Here is an 18,627-nt window from a genome sequence, read left to right on the forward strand (position 1 = left end):
TAGTTTCAGGGATTTTTTTCTCATGCTGCTTTACCTTTCAGGTCCATACTTTCAGAGAAAAGAAAAAAAAAACTCCTGTAATTATCAGACACCCCCTCTTCGCTCAATCACTGCTCCTTCTACAAAACACTCATAGGTTGTCTATGAATTGAGCGGTTAATTATGAGACAATCATGACTCATCATCATTTTGCGTCATCATCACTGACAAATGTGGAGTGGCACATGGGTAATTTTCACATCATTATGGTTTGAAGCATTGCATTTTGGGATAGTTAGCAGAGTGAACATGACATTTATGTTACTTTTTGTTTCATAACTGGAATTTTGTAAGGAAACTTCAGAGCATGTGTTATACACACATATGTGTAATCTTGTGGAAAATGTATTACCTATAGAATTACTGTAAAATTACAGATTTGCACATTTAAGTGTTCCAATCTGTGTATAAGTGGTCCAAAAATCCTGAATGCCTACATTTCCCATGATGCAGCCTGAAAGCTATTCCCTAGATAAGGTCTCCCCTTCATTGTGAATGCCTATGCCTCTGTAACATAATGCCTCAAGCTCAAACTTCAAGAAATCTGATGACAACTTTTTTTTTAAATTGGAAGCATTCAGAGAAAAACTCCAGCAACCCTTGTAGTGTGAAGATCCCTGCGCTACACCCTTAATGAAGTTGATCTTCATATTATTAAGTGTTGCTTGTAGTCAAGACCACACTAACTGAGACTGAGACAAGACCAAGGCCATAAATATCCCTGAAAAATCATCATTTTGTGTGCATCGGGCGTGTCACTCACTGAGACACCCGTACCCTGGGGATAAAAATCTGATGAATGATGAATTATGAATGAATTGAAGTTATTATTTATTTTAGATAGGGACGTTTTCCTCTGAATCAAAGTAATGATGTGGAAAAATAGCCTATCAGTTGTGGTATTGACCGGTCTTGATTTAAAATCCAGAGACAAGATCGAAAAAAAAATGCTTTCTATTCCGAGACGAGACTGAGACCGTCAAAAAGTGGCTGACAACACTAATACCCACTCAGGCAATCAAAACTGAACTTCATTTACAAAGTCCATAAAGACTCATTTTTATTTAATAAGTTGAAACGATGGTACACTAGAGTTCAATCTATGTTTCTGAGTAAATGAGCTAGAGTTGGCAAAGAAGCTTATTTTCCTCTGAAGTGTCGAGGCAGGTGTTTATAGGTGCTATGGTTTTCAAAATGATAGAAGAGTGAAGTGATTGAGGTGTTGGTTGGAGAATTTAATGTTGTGGGAGGTTGATGTTTGGAGGAAGAGGTGGGAGTTAGATGAAGAGGGAGAAGAAAATGAGTTGCACTTGCTCACTACTTGAGCCTTCTGATGATACTTCCCACGTAATGAGGATGAAAACCAGGAGCGATAAAGAGATGGAATCGGCCCTCCCAACTGCTCAGCACTGCATGATTGAAAGAGTGTGCAATAATTGACATATATTTAGAAATAATGGGGAGCATGTGAGTAATGACAAACTAATAAAATGTAATCAAGCCACCTACTAAGGCAAACCGGATGAATGTGGAAGTTCCCCAACACTTGGCTTTGCCAAGTTTCACTTCATTGATGCTGTCCGTATAAGGCCGCAGAGCCAAGAAAGTAGAGATTTTCCTCAGCAGACAGCTATTATTTACTGTGAGGACACACACACATATACATACAGACTCACACACCCATACAGACACACACACACACACACACACACACACACACACACACACACACACAACTAGGCTCTCTGCCAGTGCAGTAATCGGCCTGTTATTTATTTGTTGTATGGACAAGGAGGGGGCCAGCTGAATACACATGCGGCCCACAGAAATAAAAAGGGAGTGAGGATTTACCTCCTCCACAGCAGTGAATCACATCGGAACATGGACAAGGCTCCACCACCTGTGTGTGTGTGTGTGTGTGTGCGTGTGTGTGTGTGTAAATGTGAGTGTGTGATAAGATGACAGCAGGTTGGAATGCATCGAGGTGATACCAGAGCCACTTTGTTTTTCTGCCATGCTTTACAATACCTTATCTGGACTTTATTCCTCCCCTACAGACCACCACTCTGATTGGTCTGCTGAAAACGGCTCGTCTCCTGCGGTTGGTACGAGTAGCCAGGAAGCTGGACCGCTACTCGGAGTACGGTGCAGCCGTCCTCTTTCTCCTCATGTGCACCTTTGCCCTCATCGCTCATTGGCTGGCCTGCATATGGTACAGTATCATAAAACTGTCCAATAATCTGATCGTCCTTTTTCGTCTGCATACAACAGAAATGTCATTATCCATTAAGTAATATTACAATATAGATATAATACACAGAGTTCTTTAAAAATATATTAAGTTTGTCGATCCAATTGTATAAATTGGCAAAACAATCTGTTGAGTTTACTTTTCTTTGTGCTTGTTCTAGTATTACTAACCTCTGTATTGATATACGGTGTAACCATATTGTCACTGTTTATTGTTTTTCCAGGTATGCCATTGGTAGTGTAGAGAGAAATGGTTCCATTGGTTGGCTCCACACTCTGGGGGACCAATTGGGGAAACACTTCAACGACTCTGTACCAGGTACGTGGCTCTTGAACCGTAGCCCTCTTCCCCATTGGCCCTTGAAACTGTTCTGTCACTGAATTACGTTAAATGGGCCCTCTGTAATTTCGTAACTGGACCACCAATCACAGAGCTGGAAGTTAAGTATTTTCTGCCTAGCAACAGCAGAGACAGAATATTCTAATAGGTTGACATATGGCTTAATTCATTTAACCCTTTTAAGTGTCTACATAAACCTAAAAGGCATGTTTCAAAGAGTTTATTTTCTCCAAAACACTTGATCATTTACATTTAGAGCTGATTATTTTTCAAATATTATGTATATATAGTACTTAGTCCCTCGCCTGATGGTTCCTTTTTGATTTGGTGTGGTATTAGGCTAGCATTTACAAATTAAAAGACAAATCAAGCTTTATCAAAATCAACTACATGATTTAAATCTAAATTTGGAAAATCATAAGTGACTGTTCTGTCATTCTGTTATCAAAATATTGTTTTCAACCTCAGGTTCAGGACCCTCCATCAAAGACAAGTATGTCACTGCTCTGTACTTCACCTTCAGCAGTCTGACCAGCGTGGGCTTTGGAAATGTGTCGCCAAACACCAACTCTGAGAAGATCTTCTCCATCTGCGTCATGCTCATAGGATGTAAGTACTATTATTATTCTTAGTCAATGAACACTTTAACTCTTTGGCTTCAGACCTGGACGGGAGAGAGTGTTGAAAAAAAAGGGTTATACAGTGTTAGAAACAATTTGGTTGCAATAACAGCAGGCTGAAATTAAGCAATTGACACACCTCAAATCCTTTACTCTAACTTAACTGATTGTTCATCAGGGTAATTTTTGTTAAAGCTCCATCACAGCTGCTGGAGATCATTTCTGCCCTTCCTATAACTCTATAGCAGTATCCTCTACCTTCAAACCCAAAGCACCACATTATAAAGTATTCAACTCAGCAACATTTGACGGAAAGGAATTGCAGTATTGCACAATTTCAGTCAGGATATTGTCACACCATTCACATAATTTAAGGGCATATCGATTGTGTAAAAGCTCCTCTTCCAGCTCTTTTCTGCAGACTGCAGTCACCTCAGGAGGAATAACTTTGCACCATCTATAGCCAATTTGTGATTGTGGAAGTTTAAGAAGATGTGTGTTTTCTTTCATCATATTTAGTTCTCTGATAGTTGCACTCGCTGGACAGAGCTTGAGATCACCCTCTTCACTCTGAATGCGTATCTCCTAATGATTTGATAATAAAATCCATCAGTAAAATCCCCTCTCAAGCTTATCAACTCAACTTCCTCTACAAAAAAGTAATTACTGATGCACACTGGCAGAGCCCTGGACCCCGTATTCAGACAAACCATAGGATGAGGATTTAAATTTGACATTTAGAAGTAGTTCACTATCTGGTTTAGCTGGTTTAAAGCTTGCAGGAATTCATCATTTGGATTTTTCCAATGGAATAAATTAAAAATGAAATATGATTTAACTGTATTTGCACAAATCAAAGACTCGGAGGCTCTTATTCAACAAGACCTTTTTCTGTTTTTAGTTTTAGTTTTGGCTTTGTCCCTCCTCCTGAAAATTCTGGTGCTTACTTTGCCAACAAAATACAACCTCAGGCTTGTAAAATCTCCATTATTGAAGCACAATATTCTGTTATGAAATTGCAATGGGATTCATAAAGCTTTCATTTCATTAGAGTCTGAGATGATTTGTTTCCTCTATGACATACACGGTCACACTCACACATGGCAGTTTTAAAGGCTGTTTTCAGACGGTGATGGGAGCTAACAGAGGTTTGGAGGTTAGCAGGATCCAACATGACAAAAGGACAAAACAGGGAGGGGCCACGAAGGATACAACAAGAAACACCCTGTCTTCTTAAGGCAAAACTATTAAGAATGGTCAATCTGTTCTACAGAGGACTCAGGTTATGAAAAACCGATTGTACAAACAGAATTATTCTTTTGAGAGCAATGGGGGAAAAAATCCAACATGTTAAATAAGTCATGTTAAATGAGTGAGTTGAACACTTACAGTATGTTTGATCTTGTTGTTGCTATCTTCTATCATATTGATAATGGACTTTATTTGCAATTTGAATGTTACTTAATTTGGCAATTGGGGCTATTGTAAATGTTGCAATGATATCAATTACATCTAAACATTTCAACCAAGACATGTTTTTATATGTTAGTCTTAAAGGTCACTTATTATGCAAAATTAACTTTACCATGTTTTTCTAACACTAATATGTGTCCCCTAGTCCATCGTCTCCATCTTTTGCCTGCTCTACTTTTCAGAAAATGTGTGCTGAAACAGGCCAGTTTGAGAATTTCCCTTCATGACGTCACAAAGGGAGCCCCGGGTGGTGGTGGAAGGGGGCGATGGCTGGTTGTTTGTTCTGCCCTCTGAGTCTGCCTTCTCACCGTAAACCATTGGGCTTGCAAGAAAGCACAAGCCACCCAAGCCCTTCCAGAGAGGGGGCGTGGTCAGACACAGCTCATTTGCATTTAAAGCTACAGACACAGAAACAGCCTGTTCTGAAATAGAGGGCTTTAAAGGCATGATCAAATACAGGATCAGAGTGGATACCAACAAAGGTATAGTCTTCGGACACAGTACAGTACTGCCCACCATAAAACCTATTTTTATGAGGATCTGAGGGAAATGTATATGCAGCACCTGTTTAGAGTAAAATTGCTTTAAAACTTTATGAGCAGTAAGTCTAACAATTCAAATAAATATTAAAGGCAAATTGTTTTTGCAAAATAAGAAAATATATATATTTTGCTGTTGCTCAAAGAACAAACTGAACTTTTAAACCTTTTTACACAGAGAGAGGACTGAAGCTTCATCCTTTACTTGCACAGAAATGATGTCAGGAAAATGTTTTTTTTTACAGTAGACTGGAAAAAAATGTGAGCCAGTCCTCTAATACAATACACTGTGGGTGTAATCGTTCATCCTGTCCATACAGAACACTTAAGTGCAGCACTCGGCTGACTTAGTTCAAAAGTTAGACTGTGCTGAAGCTCCTGTATGTCCTCCACAGACTGAGAAATAAAGTCTGAATCCTATGAAGATTAAGTCTCCCAGAGTGGGCAATTCCATCTTTGTCCATAGAAATAAAAGTGAAATAATATTTAAATTACTTCTAGGCACTAATTGAATTTTAGTCAGTTAGTCTGTGAGTGAGATCATGGCTGTCTTCCCTTTTTGGAAGTTGTGGAATATGACTTCCTTTAGAGAGTGCACTATCACATATATCTTATGAATCTAAGAAGAGGCTGGTTGTTGCCACTTTAATGTTTGTGCTGGACTACGGTGATGTTTTATACATGCATTACTCATCTCAAAGCTTACATGCTCTGAACGCTGTATAACATATAGCTCTGAGGTTCTTCACTAACTTTAAATCCCTCACTCATCACTGTTTGTTGTTTGCATGTGTTGGATGGACTTATTTTAAACAAACGCAGTCTTAAACACTGGAGTATTCTTATCGACAAGTCCATCTTAGGTCTTCTTCCTTCATGCCTTCTGACCTGCATCAGTCAGAAGTGTTCAGGGACTTATAATCTTCGATCCCAGGACTTTTTCCGGCTGTCTGTTCCAAAAGTCAGAACTGAACTGGGGAAAAACACATTTCACTGTGGTGGTACCTAACTTTCCCTTCTTCTCATTGTCAGAGAAACATTGTCCGCTCATATCGGTGTATCATGGGAGCCTGTGTCCCAATACTCCTGCTTACTCCATATCTCTAGTGTATATACTTTTTGTCTCATTACCTGCATTCTTCTTTTGTGCCCTCTTTGTAACCCTTCAAAATCAAAACCCTCCCTCATGTCTCGTCCTCACCCTTTGCCTGTCTCCCACCTCCAGCCCTGATGTACGCCAGTATCTTTGGGAACGTGTCAGCCATCATCCAGCGGCTGTACTCTGGAACGGCCCGCTACCACACCCAGATGCTGAGAGTCAGAGAGTTCATCCGCTTCCACCAGATCCCCAACCCGCTCAGGCAGAGGCTGGAGGAGTACTTCCAGCACGCCTGGTCCTACACCAACGGCATCGACATGAACGCTGTGAGTACTCATCCTCATTCTACCCCAAATCCACCTGTGTGTGTACACATCTAGTCTGTTCATGTAAATGAGTGAGTGCTGGCATGAATACACGCATGTACACAGAGAAGGCTAGAGGAGTGTTGTTGAGCCTGCGCTGTACGTTAATAGGATGATGCGAAGGCTTTGTCTCAGCATGCATGGTCCGACACCATCAGAGAAAGTAGGACAGATGTGAGTATCATACATAAAATGCACGCACACACACACACACACACACACACACACACACACACACACACACACACACACACACACACACACAGGTTGAAGGAGTGATTTCAACATGCTTGTGACCTCTTACTTAACTCACAGTCACAGTCCATATGAAGACGCTGCTAACACACACATACGTGCACACACAACATGCATTGTCCAATGATGATGCTGATAACACACACACACACACACACACACACACACACACACACACACACACACACACACACACACACACACACACACACACACACACACACACAAACACACTGGCATTGTCCCATCACATCTTCTGTTTCTCTGTATTAGTGTTATGAAGGCTTTGACCTATATGTGGCATGCATGCAACCACAGATGCAGATGCACACACACACACACACACACACACACACACACACACACACACACACACACAACTTTAATCCTTGGCATGGCAGCCACTTGAGATTTACGGATGCAAACATTTAGAACAGTGCATGAGTCAGTTGATGTCACCTTCACTATCATTGTTCATAACACATCATATATCATGTGTGGTAAATATAAACAGAACATGGACCCGTAATCATGCATTAAGCTGTGTTTTGGTGTGTTTTTCTCAGGACTTGTGTTGTTTTTTCAGCTTTTGAGTTGTTTTATAATCTCAAGCTAAAAAACAAAAAAGAAAAAAGAAAATACGCCTTCATTCAATATGTCTGCTTTAGACTTCAGAGAAACTTTCCAGAATCCTGATTGTTTTTTTTTTATAATCCCCTATCAAAGCATAATTAGCATTGTTTTTGAAGTCCACAGAAGCATTTACTGTAGTAGCACTTAGCTCGAGATCCCACTGAAAGAGACCCTGTTACATCCCCATGACAAGGCTGAGAACAGTATGTGACAGGGTTTTGATGGTAGGGCTCCTACAATAGCATACTAGAGATAGGTGGACTAGAAAATGCATTGACCTATTTTGTCTGTGATATGCTACTTATATATGCATTATGTACCTCTTTACTTTTAACCTTTATATTTTGTCTTTGTTTGGGAAACACTGTATAATAACCGTTTTGAAAGCTGCTGCACAGATAGAGATGTAACATGTATTTTCCTATAATCAGAGGTAACACAGGAGCAAAGTCTGAGTGTGCACGTATCTTTTCAGTTATAAATATATAGTTTCATTTCCGTGTAATAAGCAAACCAGTGAGGTAGAGAGGAAACAAATTTGAAAAGAGTTTATAATTACATATTTCCTCTTCCATCATTATGTTGCTTCTTTTAAAGCCCGATGAAGTGCAGTGTGGTGGGCAGACTGGATCAGAGAATGTTTACTGTAACCATCACCATCGTTGTGTGGAATGGACCTCTTTGTATTCTCCATATCTCCACAACTGATTCAGTCAGCTGCAACTTATTTCATTCAAGAGGATTGGAAAAATAATAATGCAGCTCCAAAGAAGAACACTAAAGGGAGACATGTGATGAGAGCATGAGGAGGGAGAAAGAAATATATGTTGTGTACCTTTTTTTCTTCTTGTAGACAGTCTCTCACCTCTGTGTTAAAGTGTGCAACAAGCAGTCACTTTCATAGACAAAGCAAATACTCAAAAGAACAGAGTGTTGAGTTATCGAGGGCAGAAGCATTGCCACAGCCTGATGTAGCTGTCAGTGTGCTTTCTCATTATCGCTGTTATTGACACAACTGCTGTGTATCACTCATGCCATACGTCGCTAGAACGCCACGACTCCTGTGATTCCGACGGGGGGGGGTAAACAGTCCAGAACAAAACAAAACTTACTATTATTTCACCTACAGTTAGCAGTTAACTTTATATGCAGTAAAGATTATGCAGTCACCTGTGTTTATTTGGAGAGTAGAATTGTAAAACTATAAGAGTGCAGTCTTTAAAAATCAGTTTATGCTAAATGCACCTTTAAAGTGGAGCCCAAGGAAAACCTTATTCAACTTGGCTTAAAAGCTCTGACATCAGCACATTTTGAGGTGCACCTGGTAATTCAAAAGAGCAGCTTTTGTGTACTGGGATTGACAGATGACTATGTCTAATAAACAAAGGGGATTGTAACAGAGTATGTTATTTCACTGAACACATTTCTGTTTGCTTGACTTTTTTCAAAAACTTTGAAGGATGTAAAAAGTGTGGGAAGAGGTAATGATAAAAGAAGAAAAAAAATGTATCATTGCACGAGTAAATGAGTACAGGGGGAGAGACGACAAGCAATTGAGGCTTGCAAAAAAAATGGAGTATGGGAGGTGTAATGGCCATTGGTCGAAAGTGAGCTGAAAAAGCGAGCCCCAGTGAAGGCTGAACTGAAGCGAGTAGCTTGAAACAGATGAAAAGCAGAGAAATGGAGAGGGAGAGAAACACAGTGTGGGTGTTGTAGGTACAGTTGTGTTCTGTGCAGTCAGCCAGAGAATTACAAGAGAAGCCCATAGCCTGCCGCTTAAAAGAGCCCGGGCTTCCCTTGCTTGCAGAGAACTCATTAAAATTTCACCAATTCTTCATATTAATTAGACTCTACGGGCCTGCTGACTCTGTTCCGGGACGCCTCTGAAATACAGTTTGATATCATTTTGCAAACTGAAACTCTGTGAAAGTCCACACACAGGCGCTTTCTAAGAGTAAGAATGCCAAACTGCTGATTCTTTTCTTCTACTGAGGTGGAAATCATTAAAAAATAATTGAAATCCAAAACTTGTATAAATGTAAAAAGTTAATTAGTTGAATGGTGTTATAACAGTAAAAAGCAAATGTCTCATAAAAGTTCAGTCGTTAAGGTGAAGACAATAAAGAGAGTTTTTATTAGTCCTTTGAAAGCGTGCATAATCTGTGACATTTATTTGACATTATAATGTCCTGGACTTCTCGTATCTGTCGCTGCGCTGCTAAAAGCTGTGTATCGATACTGAAGCAACCTTTCCCTATCAATTCATATCCTCCTCCTTCTTTTGTCTATTATTGAGTTATTACTTTTTTCTCACCACTTTTGTTCTTTCTTTCCTTCACTCTTCCCTTACTTCTCTCTCCCTGCTTTTTATTCCCCCCCGTCTTGTCCTCCATGTCTCCTCCCTCCCCAGGTGCTGAAGGGTTTCCCGGAGTGTCTCCAGGCAGATATCTGCCTCCACCTGAACCGGACCCTGCTGCAGAACTGCAAGGCTTTTAAAGGCTCCACTAAGGGATGCCTCAGGGCGTTGGCCATGAAGTTCAAGACCACCCACGCACCCCCGGGTGACACGCTGGTCCACGCCGGAGACGTCCTCACTGCTCTCTACTTCATATCGAGGGGATCCATAGAGATACTGAGAGGAGACGTGGTGGTGGCTATCTTAGGTACAGGAAAAATAAAAAATAAATATGTTGTGAAAAACTAAACTAAAAGCACTTGATATATTTCTATTACAGGAGATAAAATCAATGAAACACAGTACAGTCAAACCCCAGAGTAGCTTGATTTATTCTAGTTAATTCTAACTGTTGTGGTGCCGTCATTGGTGGTGTGCAGGCACAAGTCTAGCTGCCTCTTAGCAAAGCTGAATGATTGCGCCATCTGCTGGTGAGATTAGATTATTACGCAAAATAATCTAGTGTATATTAAGCAGAATAAAAAAGACATGTTCAGCTTTCATCTGACTTGTTGCCATGTGTGAGATGATGGTTGATGGTGCATGAAGAGTGACGGGCTTGAAGAGGTCAAAATAGCTTTATGGTCTAACGTTCTGAACCAATTAGACCGACGCGTTTCGGCTTGTGGCCTTCACCAGGGTCATCAAGAAAGAGGGTCATCATGGTGTTATAAAAAGAAAAACCTTTCCCTCTTAATAATTATTTCAGAGTTCATTTTTCTTTCACACTTCTTACCCAAAGAGATACAAAACATTATGCTAGATAAAGTTGGGGAAGAACTTGGAGTTCAAATAAGAATCAATTAAGTTTTGAATAGTTTGGGAATAAGGTCCTAAACATTTATATTATGTCTGCCACAGGATCACCTGGGAGTGAATTTGAATGCAGTTTGAAGCTACTTTGGCCGTTGTAACATGATTTCAGTCAAAAGAAATGTGTTAGATTAGAAGTGTCCCCCATAACAGACATTTCCTTTCAGGATTAATTTGTCAACAGTAGCACAGAAGTATATTAATAATAGTATACCCTCTAAATATACAAAAGAATACATTGTAATGCAGGATATTGTTTAAAAAAAAAGAGAAGATGATTACAATATTGGCCTATATTACTGATACTGTCACCTTTCTACAGGGAAGAATGACATTTTCGGCGAGCCCATCAACCTGTATTCCCGGCCGGGTAAATCTAACGCTGATGTAAGGGCTCTGACCTACTGCGACCTCCATAAAATCTTCCGAGAAGATGTTCTGGAGGTGCTCGACATGTATCCTGAGTTTGGAGACAATTTCTGGAGTAACCTGGAAATCACCTTCAACCTCCGAGATGTGAGTTTGATCTTATTTTCTATTGTTATTATAATGAGTTATATATTCTGTATATATTTCATCATCCTCCCATCTAGGCATGTTCTAAACCAACATGTTCCTTCCCTATTTATCACTGTGACTACAAATAGTATCCCCCGGGTGCATTTTATTATTAGTACTATTAAAGGTAATCTCATGCTCCTCATTTCAGACCAACATGATCCCGGGCTCTCCAAGCAGTGATGACTCAAACTGTGGGGGATTCAACAAATTACGCAGACGCAAGTTATCATTCCGACGACGTACAGAAAAGGGTAACTCATCATCAAGAGCCATTTGATTCACTGTCACATTAAAAAAAAAAGTGTTTTATTTTTTGGCAAGTCTCCCTCAGTGGTCATCTGTTAAAAGTGATCCCTCGTCAAACTCCCTCTCTTTTTCCGCGCAGATGATGCAGATGCAGGAGAAGTGAAAAAGTCCCACAAGTCTGTGAGACGAAGACAGAGAGAGGCAGGCAACAACCAAAAACAGGAGGAGGCACCGAAGTGTCGGTGGGAGCCTCATCGAAGCTCAGTGTCTTCACACTCCAGTGGTGATGAGGTGAAACTGCGCTTTTCATCATTTTATGCTAAGATCTCTCGGGTTGTGTTTGCCATTGTCGCCTCAGTAACAACTGGTGTTAACATATCGATGCGAACATCTCTCAGGGGGAGGAGCCGCCTGTAGCCAGACTCGCCCCTCCACCAATGCTGGAGAATTCTCACGCTCACGCCCCGCCCATGAACTTTAACGAGAACACAGAGGGTGATGGGGACCCAAAGACTGGGAACACCTGCAATGCCCTGTCAGGTAGAATTAAACACAGCGGTATCCTCCTATCTATTTGCACAGTCAGTAATGCATACCCAGTGAGTCACACAAACACTCACTCATGCTCCTCTTCCCTGTGTGTGTGTCTCTCTCTCCCCCCTGCAGGTGCATTCTCAGGTGTGTCCAACATCTTTAGTTTCTGGGGGGAGAGTCGGGGGGCGGGTCAGTACCAGGAGGTTCCCAGCTGCAGCCTGGCGTCACCCCCGACCCTCAACACGCCGCTGCACAGTCTGAGCCGACAGCAACGCAACCAGCTGGACACGCGCCTGGACCTGCTGCAGAAACAGCTCAACAGGTATCACTGAGTGTGTGCACATGCGAGTGTAGGTCCTGACTGCTCTTTCATCGTTTTGTTTCATATCACTGCTATGAAGCATTGCCACAACAGCCTGCCTGTTTGAGTCTGTCTCTTTTACCGGCCCGCCTCTGACGGAAGCCTTTTGTCTCCATCAGAGTTGAAACAACTTTTTGGTTTTCAGTACATGTAGCCTTCAGCTGCATGAGGCTCTTTTTTTGTCGGATCCTGTTGAGCTCACAGACACTGCGTCTTTGCTTCACCTTCAGCTGGATGCTCAGAGTTTTACCGCATGATTGACTGGATACCTCTGCTGGATAGGATGTGTCAGCAGGCAGAAGGCGTCTGTGTGGGGAGGTTTGGATTGTGGGTGTAAGGAGAGAACTCCTTCCTCGAGTACTGGAAATATCTGCACATATGGTAAAGTCTCTGCTGGGCTTCAGAGTCTTGCAGAGAGCCGCGCAGACTTCATCAGAATGTGTCCTAATTAGCTGTTTACAAGCCTCAAACAGCACCCAGTAGGAGAGCGTTTAGTTCAGTCATGTCATGAAATGAAACTTTGACTCTTGTATAGAAAGCAGATAGTGACAGAGACTGAAGTAGAGAATACCAGAAGTCTAACTTTACTAAGTGGTTCATGAAGAAAAGGAGGCTTTATAGAGTTGATATAAAAAATTGAACCTAACAGATTTTTAAGAAGCCTTGATTGGAAATTTGCTAACAAAGCTATCAAGTCTTGTCTTGTTTCCCCCATGGTCACGGTTTTGAACATCTCGACACTTTGGAGAAATTAGGTCACAAACCAAGATACAGTAAAAAGCAATCCTTTCCTCTTCTGTGGTGGTTCTACATGATATGCATTTGTTTTTGATACACCAAAGAAAGCAACCATGGGACAGGACTTTTCTGTTTTCTAAAACTGTGCGGCTGCACACTTAGGGAACATTGCCCGCCCAAACGGCTCACCTGAAAAAAATCGAAGGTGCTGCAGTCACCTGAGGAGGAGGGAGAGGTGTTAGTATGCACCTTCCAGTCCAACCAGCCAGAATTCATTCATAATCACTTCAAACATAACCGAGTAAACACAGTTTCCAGTGCATGGGGAGAACACCAGGATCAGAACCAGGAACCTCCTCGCTGTGAGGCAACAGCACTTACTACTCCACCGCCCCGGCCCAAAAATCGAAATATTCAATAAATTATGACAGCGACTATTCCTCCAACACCAAGAGGACTACATACTACATACATTTATCAATTTTCCATCCATGACATTTAACAAGCCAACCTCTTTTGTGATTAATGACTCACAATATGAAATTTATGAAGTCTAAGGGAGGAACCTGCTGAATCCTTCACTAACTGTGATTGACATTCACAACTTAGACCCTGGAGGATGGAAATCATTTAATTCTCCTTAAAATGTGAAGTGCTTAATGTCTGAGACGAGGTCAGCAGCTAGTGCAATTGTAATGCCTCCAACGTTATAATTGAATGTATAAAAGGATCACAGTTATGGTCCCCTTTATGTGTTCATTCATCTACTACACACTGTGTGCAGGCTGGAGAGTCGCATGTCAACCGACATTGGAGCCATCATGCAGCTGCTGCAGAGACAGATGGCCCTGGTTCCTCCTGCCTACAGCGCCGTCTCGTCACCACCTCAGGTAACAACACTCTCGCACGCACACGCACACCAGGGGTATGTGCATAGATGCATGACGTTTTGAGTCTTGACAACAAAAAACATCCCTCTCAGAGCCTGACTGAATTGCCCAATCAACAGGAATAATGAGTTGTTGTCTCTTGCAGGCCTCACCTTACCCTGGTCCTGGCCCAGCACCTGGAACCGGAGAGAGACTGGTGCAGCCTGTTTCACCTGTGGAGACAGACACGCTGGCCTCTCTATCACAGGTGATGTACATGTATTAGAAAAAGTGTTTACTGTCCATTCAACACTTTGTTGATTTATTTATTTGAGAAGTGAAAACGGGAGCGTACAGAATACTGTCATAGGTCTGCAGGGAATATAAACAAGAAGCATTGATACACATAAAAAACATTGAATTAACAATGCAGCTGTTCTTAGCTCATTTTGTTGTGTAGTATAACATAGTAGAACTATGTTCTGGTGCTTCTACAGACCAGGGGACCCTGAACTTTTATCCTCAGATGTACAACGCTTTGGACAAAAAGCATCTGTCATTTTCAGTGTGCTGCAGATTATTGATTTATTTTTTATTGTATGTTCCTGCAACCGTGCACACCTGAGAAGGTTAAGCCGTGCACGGGGTGTCATGTTGGCTAATTAGATACAAGTCTTTTATAATGTCTTAACAATAATCAACAGTTATACTGACAGTTATCTGCTTAAAACAGATTCTTATTGGCTTTTTTTAAGTTGAAAGATTGGCGTAGAAAAAAGCAACTTCCGCAATCCCCCTTGTACCTCCTGGCAACTCCTCGGGGGGGTCAGGACCCCTTCTTAGAAAAACACTGCTTTAGACACTCCATGGGCTGTAATGTAATGTTGACACCAGCTTACAGCACACGTCATATATATAAAATGCACACACACATGGAAGCTCAGGGCGACTGTATATTTGTTGATTATCAGCAATAATTTCTCCTTATTAAAGTATTTTTGATTTTCTGTGATATTTTAAAAAGTCAAACATGCTTGTGCTGCATATACTTTCATTATATTTTTACCAGTTTGATTATTAAAAAGAAAAGCACCAGTGATAGGCGTTGTCTATCATATTCAAAGAGGAGTCTCTGCATTTCTGGTGAAAAGATCTTTTAACTTTTAACTTTGTGAACAGTTGGTACGGTTAGAGAAGAGAAGCAGGAGATAATCCCGCTGACGTCTCTGCCCCCTTTCCCTGCAGATTATGGATTCCCAGGACTTTGAAGAGTTCCCGGCCAAGCCTCTGGACTCCCTGCAGCCCCAAGACTCTTCTCTGATCAACAGCAGCCAGGGCCAGCTCGCCTCCTCTGGACTGGACAGCCTGGGGCAGAATCTGGAGCTGGAGCTGGGACTTGGGACCGGGGTGATTCCAGGACCAGCAGGTTCAGGTTTAGCGTTAGATCTAGGAAGCGGTGCGGCAGTGGGGTCGAGCTTAGGAGCAGGGTTAGACTTTGGTTCAGGGGTGTGTGAGGGGGCTGGGGTCGGGCCAGCTGCTGCTGCAACAGGTGTATCTGCTCTGGATCCAGAAACCCAAAGGAGGCTGTCTCTGCAAGAACCACAGACACCTTTGGACTCACGGACACCTCAGAGACACAGCTCTGACCCAGGGGGGAGCTAAGGAAGAGGGAAAGGGGGAGGAGAGTGGGATGGAGGGAGGGAAACAGAGAGAGGACGGAGTCATGTTTTATTCTGCAGCCTTCCCTGTTTCCTCTGTTCCTCATCAAGAGATCCAGAAGCACCTACTGTACCTACGACCCTTTATGGACCCCTGCTGCTCTAACCTCTCTGCTAAAGCTTCTTCTTCTCTGACTTCTGAACAAAGGACATGAAGCCTGGGTGAGGGATCAAGGCAAAGAATGGGCTCTCTCTCTCTCTCTCTCTCTCTCTCTGTCTCTCTCTTTCACAAGCCCTCCCCCTCCTCATGAAACAAACTGGAGCTTTCTGAACTCCACAATGGTACAACCTTTAACCAAAACCACAAACAGAGCAGAGAGAAGCTCTGCTTCTTAATGATCACACTCCAGGTCCACCCACACGGATCTGGTCGTGCGCTGAGGATGACAGATCTTCACACACACACATCAATGACTGCTGAGCTGTAGAAGAATCCCTTTACTGCTGTATCCAGCTTTGGATGACTGACGTGAACAAGGAAAGACAACAAAGGACAGAATCATGACGAAACAAGTAGCCATTTACGTCTTGCACTGAAATTCCTAATGATAATGATTATTCTATTCTCTATGTCCGCAGCGCTTCCGATAAACTCACTAACTGGTTGGTAAACTGTAGTGTTAGCTGGCCTAACAGGAAACCTGCTGTCCCGTTCTGTTATTGGTTCCTCCTCCCTGATGTCCTGCCCTAAGAGGCGGAGCAAACACCCGCCCCCCTTTTCCCTAGAGCACACTGGATTGGCTGGTTTGCGCCTCAGGGGTGGGTACTGGAGGGTTAAAAGCCATGAATCTTCTCGATGAACATATCAGAAACATTGTACAGATTTGCTAACGAGTGAAGAACGTATGGCTTGTTCAGGCAGTGTCACGAACAGGTAAACTGGCAAACTTACAAGTTTACCAAGAGAACAGTGCACCGCGCAGAACTAATTACAAATATTCAAAACAAGCAGGAAAAATCAGCTTTCTCAATCCACAAGCTGTGAGACCTTGGAGAGAACCAGAGATGATGTGTTTTGAATGCGATGAAGTCAGAAAGGCTCTGGACCTCGCCTGCTTTGATTGCTAAAAATCACCGCTCGGTAAGAATAAGACTTGAAAAAAGACGTGAGTGATTCTAGTTGAGTTGAATTTGCTACCTCAGATTTCATTGGTCCTTACGTTGTTCACCAGATCAAGCATCCGCAATGCTTTTACCTTGTATATATACTGTACCAGTTTGTCATACGTAAATATTCAAGTTTGCCAGTTTACGACGACCAGCCGAATGCGCCATTATTCTATGTAAGGTACAATATGCAAACACTGTCAAGAAGAGTGTGTGCGCTTTGATATTATGAAGTTTGTGATAAGTCCAGGTCCAAAGCTTTTTTTTTTTTTTTTCTCCGTGTGTTTGTCCTTGTTTTATTGTGTTTGTTTTTCATTTTTGCCTTTCAGTCCGCTGAGCATGGCGTTAGGTTTTGTTTGCTTCCACACGCTGTAGAGCTCCACTGGATTCTGATAGTTAAAACAACTGTCTGTTCTTCGCTCCAAACTCAATTTTATGTACGTTTTAACCAGACAAAAAAACTGATTTGAGTGTTTGTGTTTTTACTCTAGACAGCACAAAAATGTCCTTTACAATATAGACATTTTTAATACCCAAGAGGTCATTCAAGTAACGCCACTTGTTTGAAAATAAAACGTCCCCTTACCATCGTTTAAACAGAAAGTAACTGTACAATGGAGTAACATAGACATTTCATATAGTGGTGATGGAGAGGAACATGGTGTAGTCGTGCCACTATTGAGGCGGTGTAAGGGTGGAGTCGGGGTACCTCAGGGTAGAAAGATATGTGTGAAATAAAAAGAGCAGGTGTAATGAAGCCCCCCCCTTACAGTGAAACTTTACTGATATCCTACTGATTTAGTTTTATTGCATCCGGGACATTTTCTGCACAATCTTCCACTTTTATCGGACTTCAAATATGAGAATCAAGAGGAGAAGAGACAATTAAAACCTACCATTTAACACTGTCTTCCTTGATACTAAATGATACAGACATACTCTCTTCTTGAGGCGCATTACATGGAGATTGGTACCAGAGGAGGGAGAACATGTTGAAGTGCAATATTCTTTGAAGCAGTCCCAGCTTGTAGCAGCCTCCGTTATTTTTTTTAGCACTTTATTTCTTAAACAGTGCAGATGTTTAATAAAGACTCAGGAACATGTCGTTGATGTTAGAGGGTTCTTTTGTGTTTTTCTCCTTTTTGTCAGAACTCAGAAAAACCAACCAATCAAAATGAAGGACGAGAACACTGACGGAATTTACATTTACAGAGTCGCATTGTAAAACTCTGTCCGGACGCCCCTTTAACGCAGACTTATGAAGATTGTATTTTGCTGCCTGCTAGTTTGAGCTACTGTATTTATTTATTGCTCTAGGATTATTACTGTTTGTCTGTGGATTTGACCTGTTATGATTTATTATTTTGTGTTTGGGTTAATGATCAGCTCGTTAGATGGAGCAAGTGAAGGCTTTGAGTGTAAACATGTTTCCAATGTCAATGTGCTCTTTTGTTCCAAACCCTGACTTGTACTCTCATTCAACCTTTCTTGTTATTTATTCATTATTTAAGGGACGACACACTTGGCGAGTGGTACACATTATTGTCATAATTAATAATAATAATAATAATAATATGAGACATATTAATTCACACAGCCACCATGTACACAC

General features: G+C 41.6%; 1 protein-coding gene across 1 annotated transcript in view; it reads left to right on the top strand.

The window, feature by feature from the left end:
• kcnh2b (potassium voltage-gated channel, subfamily H (eag-related), member 2b) overlaps positions 1–17,906 on the top strand; it is a 48,600-nt gene extending 30,694 nt beyond the window's left edge. Inside the window, exons 5-17 of the mRNA XM_061065121.1 lie at positions 2,088–2,251; positions 2,514–2,608; positions 3,098–3,238; positions 6,487–6,686; positions 10,024–10,276; positions 11,204–11,397; positions 11,591–11,693; positions 11,828–11,979; positions 12,135–12,228; positions 12,355–12,544; positions 14,106–14,211; positions 14,357–14,458; positions 15,436–17,906. Of these exons, the coding sequence (XP_060921104.1) occupies positions 2,088–2,251; positions 2,514–2,608; positions 3,098–3,238; positions 6,487–6,686; positions 10,024–10,276; positions 11,204–11,397; positions 11,591–11,693; positions 11,828–11,979; positions 12,135–12,228; positions 12,355–12,544; positions 14,106–14,211; positions 14,357–14,458; positions 15,436–15,852 (2,211 nt within the window). The 3' untranslated portion in view covers positions 15,853–17,906. The remainder of the gene's footprint in view (positions 1–2,087; positions 2,252–2,513; positions 2,609–3,097; positions 3,239–6,486; positions 6,687–10,023; positions 10,277–11,203; positions 11,398–11,590; positions 11,694–11,827; positions 11,980–12,134; positions 12,229–12,354; positions 12,545–14,105; positions 14,212–14,356; positions 14,459–15,435) is intronic.
• Positions 17,907–18,627: the final 721 nt, after the last annotated feature.

This window comes from Labrus mixtus, chromosome 19 (genome assembly GCF_963584025.1).
Source record: "Labrus mixtus chromosome 19, fLabMix1.1, whole genome shotgun sequence".
Taxonomy (NCBI): Eukaryota; Metazoa; Chordata; class Actinopteri; order Labriformes; family Labridae; genus Labrus; species Labrus mixtus.